The following is an 11,712-nucleotide window of genomic DNA, read 5'->3' on the forward strand; positions in this document are numbered from 1 at the left end:
TCAGTGAGTCAGGGGTACCTAAAGTTTGAAATTAAAATTGTTGGGGTTTTGGTGATTTATTTATTTTTTTTCCAAATCACAAGTTGCAAACAGTCATGATACACTGAAAAAATACTCTTTTACATTCAACAAAAACTTTAAATTTAATTTCAAGTTACACTGTATTTTCAAATTTTGTTTTCAAATAAATGCATTTGTGCCAAATAAGTTAATCCACAAACACAAACATCAAAAGACTAAACTTAATTAAACCTGGCAAACGCACAGTAGGCTTTATTTCTAATCTTATCACAGTGTTAAATGTTATTAGCGACAAACTAAAATGAATCTGAGTTAAACCAAACACTGCACCTTGACTTATGTTGTCAATCGTCACATCTAACAGTGTGTGACAGTCTGCCAATTATTTAGTTTATAGTAAAGTGCCACCCAGCAGGACATGACAACACCTGACACACTAAAATGACAGTTTGAATTTTAGGATTAAGCAGTTACACACATTAGAAATAACACAAAGCTTCAATAACTTTTGCAAATCTGTGATTCTTTTCCACTTGTATTACTTTTTAAACCAAAAACATCATATATTATTCCAACAATTGTCCTTGATGTATATTTACAGCACGTCTTATCTCTGAGTCTGTGCATTAATCAACATGGTGTCACTGTCTCCTTTTATTAATGCATCACATTATGTTTTTCTTTTATTACCGTGAATCATTCAAAGTCCTTTAAAAACACACAGCTTATTCTGCAGGGAAGTGGAGATGTGTGCAGCAGCAGCAGCTAAGCAGATGGAGACTTACATATGGGCAATAACAACTGCCAGCCACCACATTTACAACAGATTTAACATCTTTTAGTTAAGAGTTAAGATCCTAATAATTTGTCACATCTCTTAAATCCATCAGTCGTCTTTTCTTTTTAACGTCCATTCTGTTCTATAAATCCAAGAAGGAGTAGTCACTTGATCTTTAAGAAAATTCCTTTACATCATGTTCATTTGATACCTTGTAGTGATAGTGATAGCTCTCATGCTATGTATAGTAATGATAATGTGAGGTTTTGTATTATAATAATAATATTCTTCAAAAGGTGAATCAGTAGTAAGAAACCGTGCGGAGGAGTGATTCTTTCTCCTCAAACTCTCACCACAACTATGATTTACTTTACTTTTCCCACTTAGATCAAAACTGTGTTACATCACAATATATTTATCACGCCTCAGTTTTGCTATTCAAGAGCCAAAATGATATACACTACTGGTTATAATGATAAGTGATATATGTGATTAATGAGTCCAGTCAATGCTAATTACAAAGCACTTAATGAAGGGAAATTTTATGTGTAACAGGAGCAGTGATCTGGGTTGGCCGAAGGCTTTCATGTTTTACAAATACTGGTTATTAAATTACACAAATATAGACACATGGACTTACTCTATACACTAAAGAAGCTAAAAAATATTTTCATGATCTGTCAACTGGGCCTTCTGCAGTCCACAGCCGGCCTCACTAATAAATAAACATATGCACAAGTGATCTGAAGACAATATCCAGTATCTCTCTGTAGAGATTAATGAAGACACCCAGAGTGAACACCAGCTGAGTGTTTGCTCTGTAGGAGCTCGGAGGCATCTTGTAAGACAAACAGCCAGTTTCATTAAAAAAAAAACAAACAAAAAAAAACCCCTGTGTCCTCCTGCAGTGTGTGATCAGCAGTGCGCACTCAGGAGCACACTCATGCCAGACGAAGCGGTACGAGGAGTAAAAACACTTTAACTGGGACAGCGTGGAGACAAGCGTCACGTTCAGCTGGTGGAGCGAGGACCAAAAACTCAGGGATATGTCCAACAACAGCGGAAGAGGTAAATACGCAACACAAGCTTCTCAGACTCCTGTGCTTCTTCTGCTGCTGACTGAACAGTTTAACATATTTAACGTTTCCTGACATTAACAGGATTAGAAAATTGGTCTTTTCTTTCTTTTGGTCTCTTTTGTTTTTTTAAACCTCTGCATGTTTTTGCCATGAATTGTGATCTGTCTTCATATCAATAACCACTTAACATCCATGTTTCCCATTTGATTTCTCCTTATGTAGCTTGAAGTTTGGGGAAAAAAACACTTGAGGTCCCCTTATTTAGCATTTATAACTTGTATATACATATTTTAAAAAGTTTAGGACACACTATAACGACTGACAATGTAGTAAAACACAGTTGTAACTGTAATATAAAATCTGTCTTAGAAGTAGAAGTTTTGATTGTTGACAAATAAACACGTAAAATCTTCTATTATGTGCTTAGAACTACATCATCATTATTAAATTTGTGTGTTGGCTTTGACTGCTAAGTGGGGACTTAAGATAAAGTGCTACTATGTTGGATCTTAGCTTGCTGCAGCTCTTTATTTAGGTTACACAATGTTTACATGTGGGTTAAAAAGTCAGACCCACAGGTCTGTGTCTTGTGCACATTTGTCCTAAATTTGTCAATAACGTGTTTTGCCTCGGAAACGTGAGACCTTCAATTTCAAATAAAGTTTTGTTGGCTGTGGTTTGGATATTGGTCCAATGGTGAATCAGTAATGTATTAGCCCAACTGGGGGATAAGTCCTGTCTTCACATTGTGAGGGTGAATTGATATTTTCCTTTGGTTGCTGTGCGAGATATTGAGGAAGTTAGTTGGATGGCACTTAAAGTTCTGAGATACAATCCTATTCAGAGCCACTTCAGCCAGATCTATCTATCTATCTATCTATCTATCTATCTATCTATCTATCTATCTATCTGCTTGTTTTTCGGTGTGTCTGTGCGCGCGCCCGCGTGCTCACCCCCCCCCGGGGGCTGCTCCGCTTTAATATCCTGCAGGTTGATGAAGCTTGGCGGGGAGATTTTTTTCCACACTCCGCTGGCAGCGTTAATAGAGGCTCCCCCCTACCCACCACCCACCCCTCTCTCTCCCTCCCTCATCCCCCGTCCCGCCACTGTTTGATGTGGAAATGAAAGCTGGGAAAAGGCTGAGAGGAAGAAGAGGCTCAATGGGTTAAATTAAAAGCAATGGTGTTCTTGCAGAGTCACCACCGTGCAGTCTATAGAGAAGATAGTAGAGGCCGCCGGTGCGACACAGCGAGCGCTTTTGTCTATCAGTGTTTATCAGGAAGAGACAGTTGTTGTTTTCCAGGAGCAGCTTTGACAGAGCTGATTTAGATCAATGCAGGCGAAAAAATCGTTTTTACGACTTTTTTTTTTTTTACAGCATTTATGATGCTTATGATCGAATATCTTGACAGTGGGTTTTTTCAAATCTGTTTTTATGCAGTTATACACTGATATTTGACACTAATATCAGAACGACACAACATTAGCTGTAACCAATAATGAGATTCATATGCATTAAAATGTAATTAGGCCTTAATGATATTGACATATCCAAAAATGTTTTGGCATATTAGGATCCACCAAAGTACCCTCTTATTTTGTGAAATAATTTAGCCTACCACATGTACATAAATAAAAGTTAACAAAGTCTCATAATTTTTCAATACTAATACTAATACTACTGCTACTACTAATAATAATTTATTTTATTTATTTGGGAACTGTATTTTATTTCATATAAAAAGGTACTTCACAAAAGATGAAAAATATACACATGACAGATGCAAGAGAGATAATGCATAAATATTTGTGAATCATACTTTAAATTCATTTAAATTCATTTCAGATTTCCAGCTTAAAATGTTTGTTTGTGTATATATGTGTGTACTCAAATAAGGAAAATCCAAAATAACTGTTTTTTTTTGTTTGTTTGTTTGTTTTGTTTTAACTAAAGGGCATGTTTCTCTATGATCTCTGAGCACAAAGTAACAATCAGTCACCTTAGCTTCATTTAAGCTAACTGAGTCTCATGGTTCAACCCTCACAACAAATTAGTGGCATAATGATAAGGGTTATGAGAGTAAGACTGTAAGTGTTATTCATAACAAGCTAATTACCCTGCAAGTGATCAAACAATCAGCAGTTTAAAAGTTTTGTTGTTTGTATGTGAAGTTATGCAGGGGCAGAATATAACAACCTGTATGTTTATATTATACTCTTTCAGCATGATTTCATTTGATATCATAATTTTTCAGATTACAGGAAGTTCTCTATTGTAAATAAATCAACTCCAGAATATAAATATCACAATCATCTTCATAACCCTCTTGATTCTTTGCTCACATCAGTGAAGGTTTCTTTCTATTGCTGTCCTTTTGTCCTGTGTGTCCTCCTTTTTTCATCACACTTATGACACCTGTGCTGCCACAGTTGTTAAGGAGTTTATGAAGGTCATTTGAAATAATTCTCCACTGTACATTTAATTTAATTTACTGTATATCAATTCAGATGTCAAAATAAGATGCCAGATGCAGCAACAATAACACATTATAACAGTGACATTTCCTAAGCTTTTTGTTCTTTGTTGTCAGCTATTTTTTTAGATTTCGCTTGCAACATTAAATAAGTTAATGGCTGAAACATGCATTTCTTATAAGTAGACGTTCTGTGCTTGTGTGAATGTCCACTCATCAGAGACGAGTGTGTTTGTTTGGGCACTGCAGGAGTGTCTATAAACTGTGTGAGCATGTATATAACTTCATCAATGTAGCTGCTTTTTTTTGTTTTGTTTTCATGATCTCACTCTAAGTTTTGGGTGATGTCGGCTAGTCTCAATGTCTCAGGTTCCATGACATTTATGAGTATTCATCCCCCCTCCTCCCCCAGGTCATGGGGGTCTTAACCAACTAGGTGGAATGTTTGTTAATGGCCGTCCACTTCCGGAGGTGATCCGGCAACGCATTGTGGACATGGCCCACCAGGGGGTTCGGCCCTGCGACATCTCCCGGCAGCTCAGAGTAAGCCACGGGTGCGTCAGCAAGATCCTGGGACGGTAAGTACACCAGCGAGCGCCTTACTCAACTTCCTGTTATTGCCTGTTTGTGTTCTTTGACCTCTGGAAGCCTGTTTACGTATCACAGACAGTTTGACTTAAACGGACTGAACTCCTTCACTTCCTTTCCATAAAAGTCCTGTACGCCCTTCTTAATTTCAGCTACTATGAGACAGGCAGCATCAAACCTGGCGTGATTGGTGGCTCCAAGCCCAAGGTGGCCACCCCAAAAGTCGTGGAGAAGATTGCGGAGTACAAGAGGCAGAACCCCACCATGTTCGCGTGGGAAATCAGGGACCGACTGCTGGCGGAGGGAGTGTGCGACAGCGACACGGTGCCCAGCGTGAGCTCCATTAACAGGTGACAACCTGGATTATGAGTGAAATCGTGTTAGAGCCAGTGTGGCTCGGCGGGCGAGGTGTTAGGGGAGAGGTGGATGAGTGGGAACAAGTGCAGAGGCGATGTTAAATGTTAAATTGTTTGTTGTTTCAGAATAATACGAACAAAGGTCCAACAGCCGTTCAATCTGCCTCTGGATGGAAAAGGCCTGAGTCCGGGACAAACCTTAAGTATGTCTGCGCCATTCGCAAACACATGCACGGTGACGGTTGTGTATCATCATCCATATCACTAAACAATATCACATGATGCTGAAGGATTAAGGTTAAAGATAGATAGCACTCATCGTTCTGTAGGATTAAGCTCGTGACCTTGTGGCAACAGGACACACTAAGATGTACAGTATCATTTCCACACTCTATCTCAAATCTGTCCGCTGTCCCTTCTCCCCCTCCCCAGTCCCCAGCTCAGCGGTCACCCCTCCCGAATCCCCTCAGTCAGACTCCTTGGGCTCCACCTACTCCATCAGCGGCTTGTTGGGCATCCCCCATCCCAGCGCCGAGGGCAAGAGGAGCCACGACGACAGTAAGAATTAGATCAAACAAATGAGATGCCTGAACGTCGGCGCAAGTTTGTTTTGTTGTGGCTGCATGTGGAGTCGAATCTATCAGATATATGTCAACAGGCAAGATGGAGGAGGCTGTTACTACTCCCGGCACAATAAAGTCAAACAGTTAAACAACTGCAAATCATTTTAGAACTTTACTAATGAAACATTTTAACTTTCCTTTTTGGCGGTTTCACCACTCACATCATATCTCCCCTCCGTCCTCCTCGGTGTCTCGCAGGTGACCAGGAGAGTTGTCGGCACAGCGTAGACTCTCAGGGCAGCGGGGGCGTCCCAAGGAAACAGATGAGGGTGGATCATTTCTCAGCAACCTCGCAACATCTGGACTGTGGGTTTGACCGTCACCACTACCCGCCGGACTCGTTCAGCTCGGCCTCCAGCAGCAAGACAGAGCAGGTAGCAGCACAATGTGAATAACTAGTGCTCAACATACAGTGAAACACAAAATACTTAAAGATTTAATACTGAAATGTGGCCTAAAGGGGAATGTAATAGTTTTATTTTCCATTTAAGTTTTTGGTTTTTCTACAATTTGGAATTGTAAATTACCCCAAATATAGTAATTCTGTCTTTGTTTTTTGACTTGCACAAATGCACATTTGCTCCTTCCACTTTCCTCCAATAGCTAATCCCTGTTCGTCATCCCCAGACTTTGTACCCACTGTCCCTCATCAATGGCAGCCTAGACGAGGCCAAGACCAGCCTCTCAACATCCAGCTCCACCATTGGCCGGAACCTGACAGCGCACCAGAGCTATACCATGGTGACCGGTGAGACTCTTAATATTAGATGACGATGCCCCTTGACCCCGGGTGAAGCACATGGCACAAAGTTGAAGTCTAAAACATGCTGACGGCATCAGCATCTTTGAGACTGTTACACAACCGTGAACCCACCCACTCTCTCTTTGCTTTTGACATTTCACTCAGTTTTCTTTTTTCTTTTTTGTGTTCTGGGTTTGTAGTTTCACTCATTTGCACCATTTGTTTTCATTTTCTCACCTACCTGCCCCCTCGCTGCACACGGGCCGCCACCGCCTCAGACCCCCTACAGCCCCTGCCGCTCTGTCTAAAACAGGAAATGTCCCCAGAAGTGACCAGCACGAGCCCCTCCCCAAACATGGCGGCATCCAACCTGGCGTTCATGGAGCTGCAGGCGCTGCAGAAACCCATTTCTGTCAGTGGCAGCGGTGGCAGCAGCTGCAGCTCCAACCATTTCCCCAATGCATTCAACTCATTCTCCCATCATGCACCAGTGTACGGGCAGTTCAGCGGTCAGTCTATCATCTCAGGTAACACAGGCATCCATCTCACTCACGATCATGCTCATAACAAAGGTTTTTGCAGTTGTGTTTGCAAGGGCCATTCAGTGTAGGGCTGCGACTAATGATCATTTCTATTATTGATTAATCTGCAGTTTATTAGATCAGTTTTCTAATTCATCATTTCATCTATGAATTGTCAGAAAATAGTGAAAAACTCTAAACTATGCATTTTATTGTAGTAGACAACAAAGGAAACTAGCAACTGTTTACAGCCAAGAAGCTAAAACCACTTATTTACTTATTTTTTCTTATACAAAATAACTTATTGATAAACCTTTTATTAAAACTTTTGCAATTAAAGATCTGACGAGCAACTAATCTGTTTCAGCTTTTAATTCGGTGTATTTTCTCTGCAGTGAAATAAATTCTTCAGACCTGTACCAAATGTAAAATATAGACTTGAACCTCCATTGTGACTTTAAAGGTGTGTGCTTTGGTGTGTGTTTTCCAGGACGTGACATGGTGAGCTCCACCCTGCCAGGTTACCCACCTCACATCCCCTCCCCTGCCCAGACAGGATACTCCTCCTCTGCCATCACAGGCATGGTAGCAGGTAAGGGAGCCCATACATGACCATAAAATACACATGTCAAATGAAGAATTAAAGGTAAAATAAAAATCAGGAGTGAATGAATGAGTCAAACAGGTAGAGAGAAAGTGGAGCAAGGTGGATGAAAGCAGGAGGAAAAGGAATAAAGAGAAAGAAAAGGCTGTGATGGAGGCTTGTAGATTAACAGGGAGACAGGCTGAGTTAATGAGTAGCCTTGCCAGGGTGGTGAACTGGGTTTTGTGTGTGTGTGTGTTTGTGTGTGCACACACGAGTGCACGTGGGCCCAGGGGGTACAGGGAACAGGCTGGGGGTTCCGCCCTGCTGCCCACACAACCACCACCACCACCCCTCCACCCCCAACCAGACACCTCTGACCACCCATCGCCATGGGAACCAGGGGGCCCAGGCGGGAGATGCGGGGAGGGGGTGGGGGGGTTAAAGCCTGGGTATGAACGGAGGGGGCGGTCTTTGCGGTGTGTGCGTGTACGTGCACGTTTGTGTGGGTTTCCATGTATGCGTCAAGATGCCTACTTACGACCAGACAGAGAAAGAGTGTGTGTGTGTGTGTGTGTGTGTGTGATGTGCCTTTTTTATTTGAAGTCTGCCCTCCGAAGCGCGAAATGAGAGGGTCTGATTTATTATTTTTCTGGTGGGCTCGCTGTGAGGAAGCGTTGATACACAATTACTGAGTGAAAGGGGAGGAGGGAGAGGTTGGGGGGGTTTAGGACAGGAGGAGGAAGAGGAGGAGGAGGAGGAGGAGGAGGAGGTGGGGAGCTCAGGGATTCATTCCAGCCAACATAATTACCAATTAGATATTGGAATGCTAAAAAAAAAGAGAGAATAAAGAAAGAGGAGTGCCAGAAAGCAGGAAGTGTCGGACGGAGAGAGGAGAAGAAGGAGGAGGAGGAGGAGGAGGAGGAGGTGGAAGGAGGGCATTTCAGAGGGCAGGGGCTGAGCGGCGCGAGGGGGGCTGAGCGCCGAGGAAAGAGGGCGTAGAGGGCTTGCTGCGTGCACGCACCACTGGGCCGAGGGATTTTACCCTCAGCCATCCACCTGCACCACAGATTAATGGTTTACAGGCTGCACTAACTGTTGGTGAATTATGAGCTCAGGCCGAGCAGACACTGGCACACACACAAACAACCCGACTCCACAGACCTCTCAGGTTTTTCCTTTCAATAACTGATGTTTTCTCTCTCTTTCATCCACACGATGTGAGCGTTTGATGAAGTTAGTTTTTTTTCCCTTTCGTCTTGCAGCAGGTGCAGACTACACTGGTCAGTCCTACAGCCATTCACCCTACACCTCCTACAGCGAAGCTTGGAGGTTCACCAACTCCAGCATACTGGGTGAGTAAGAACACTCTGACAGCGCTGACACTGTGCGTGTGTGTGCACTGTTTGTTTGTTGCTGACAGCCTCAAGCATCTAGCACCTCAACTCTGCCTGCATTTAGTTTTTACCGTAAAGTAATGACCATGACCTTCACAATAAAAGACATTTCCATGTTTTCAGGAGTGTCTGCGTAAACTCACAAACCTCATCTGAGTATTTAGAAGAGAATACATCTGCTGACCTCGTGACTCACAAACATTTCGTCATGACCAGAACTTAAATGACCGCCTGCCAGGAAGCTGCGCCCAAATTCTCTCAGTCACATGTCATATGATGCAGTTTTGACCCCATGTGGACACCATTAGTCGCATCACTAACTAGAATTTAGTTAGGGCTCTGTGCTCCACATGACTTTAACATTGATTTATTTTTACTATTTAAACTTTATTTAACCAGGCAAGTGACATACGAGGTTGGAAACTTCTTTTGCAGCAGAAAAAGTTGCAAAAAAAAAGTATAGAATCAGGCAAATGCTAAAAAGGCTAAACAAAGGAGACAATTAACAAAGGAACCATTTACTAAATTAACAATCAGATAAACTCTTTTTACAGACTATTCCAGCAAACATGTACCATCTCTGTTCATACACTACATATGGTTTGACATTAGACTTGTGTATATCAGCCCTGAAGCTTTTTTCCACGAGTACAGAGGCACATCAGCCGAGTTTTAGGGGATATCTCCTCCACAGCACCTCCAGACTTCCTGGTTAGATTCTGTTTGATTCCTCAAGAGTCACAAGAGAGGCTCAGGTTCAATCCACTCACAGGACAAACAGTCCAAGCCGCTCAACTCCACCATCTGCTGTAAAAACCTCAGATAAGATGGATAAAGAAAGTCTGATCCACCACCTACTATCAACACCTTCCTCTATCTGTGTCTCCCCCCGCAGGTTCTCCCTATTACTACAGCTCGGCCTCCCGCTACGGCTCCACCTTCCACAGCCGCCTACGACCACCTCTAGTCCCTGCTTGCGTGGACATGGATTAGGGACTTGACTCGACCCCCCCAACCCCCAGTGGAACCTATAGAACTTAAATCATTATGGACCAAGGCATGAAAGTCCAAAACTGGATGTGAACTTGAGACTCTGCTGACGAAACCAGCGACACATTTTTACATTTTTTACATCCTCTCACGGTCTACCACAGCTACTTTATTTATTTGTCAGTGCTGACACCGTTTCCCAGGGTTAACTCTGACTCATGCAGGTTTACACATCGCTAACACCCAACTCCTCGCAGGGCCTGTTTCCCCAGAGACTCAGCCTGATGTCTCACATCAAGGTGCATATTTTCAGTATATCGAGCTCTTTAACGCTGTTTTGGCCAAAGACTTTCTTTCTCGCACATCTGCAACTTGACTCCACTGATTCAGTGAGTAGGGATATGCAACTTCTTTATACTGAACTATGCCTGCTTTTGTTTACAATGCTTTTTTTTTTTTAATTGTGAATCCTGTCCTATCAACACAAATGAATTCCTTTTCTTGATCTGTGTCTGCTTGCAAAATTAATTTTGTAATTTCTCACTGTAAATTCAGATCTTAAGAGCTTTTCCTGTAGTGAACATAGACTAATGGGTGACACATTAAATCACAATTATTACAAAATGCCCACGTATGCCCCCTCAAAGACAATTAATGTATCCATTTAGCAATATGTACATATTGTAAATGATGAATTACTTATGGGGAAGTGATGCAATTTTACTCAGAGAATGACTGATGAGGGGAGGGGGTGATTTGGCTACTAAAACCAACAAGGCTTGAAATACATTTGTTTCGCTTCGAATAAATTTAGTTTGTTGTCATGCTGATGTTCTGATGTTTGGTAAGAACTGTGACTATTTTTTCTTATACTGTTATTAATATTATTGCAGATGTAAATAATGAATTTCTAAAGAATTATTTTAATTAAAGCATGACAAATTTATCACTGTTTGCAGCTTGTCTTTTTGTCTGGTTTTAAAAGCTATATAAGCTTAAAAAAAGGAATAATTATTTGTTTTTTTCCCTTTAATTAGCTAAAAGTTTAGTTGTAAAGCACTGATATTATTATTATTATTATTATTATTACTTGTAGTTATAGCTAAGTACTTACACACTGGCAGTCAGCTGCTTAACCTGAAATGTTGCATATTTTTTGCAACTCTCAGCATTTTAAAAGGACGAAATCAATGATCCTGAAAACACGCGCATCTGTTTAATTTCTTTCTTTTTTTATTTTCTGCATCATGTAGTTTTATTCGCAATTATTTCGTCCCTCTTTGCGGCCTCATTATTGCGGCGCGTTAACGAGGCCACGGTTCGGCGGTGCCGCGGCCCACCTGGTGCCACCGCGCGGGATCCAGCCCGCGAGGATGATGGAGAGGGAGAGGCCGCGCGCGCACTCCCTGAACGAGACCCATAGGCGACAGCGCGTTTTTCTCTTTTTTTTGGGCTCCCGCTCAGGGTGCTGGGTTTTCACTGGACATATAACGTAATGTAACAGGATATGAGGACTTTTGAGCTTTAAGTTTCAGTTTTTATTTCCCTGCACGAGTTAAA

The 11,712-nt window shown here is 41.9% G+C and overlaps 1 protein-coding gene across 1 annotated transcript; it reads left to right on the top strand.

Moving 5' to 3' along the window:
- The first annotated feature begins 1,733 nt into the window (after nucleotides 1-1,733).
- On the top strand, nucleotides 1,734-11,079 carry pax8 (paired box 8). Its single transcript, XM_018662885.2, is given in 12 exon segments — nucleotides 1,734-1,867; nucleotides 4,765-4,930; nucleotides 5,093-5,290; nucleotides 5,423-5,499; nucleotides 5,729-5,854; nucleotides 6,118-6,293; nucleotides 6,547-6,667; nucleotides 6,940-7,188; nucleotides 7,673-7,774; nucleotides 9,031-9,120; nucleotides 10,058-10,089; nucleotides 10,091-11,079. Coding segments are annotated over 12 exon segments (1,398 nt in total). The 5' UTR covers nucleotides 1,734-1,845; the 3' UTR covers nucleotides 10,130-11,079.
- The last annotated feature ends 633 nt before the right edge of the window (nucleotides 11,080-11,712 follow it).

Source organism: Lates calcarifer, linkage group LG9, assembly GCF_001640805.2.
Source record: "Lates calcarifer isolate ASB-BC8 linkage group LG9, TLL_Latcal_v3, whole genome shotgun sequence".
NCBI classification, from domain to species: domain Eukaryota; kingdom Metazoa; phylum Chordata; class Actinopteri; family Centropomidae; genus Lates; species Lates calcarifer.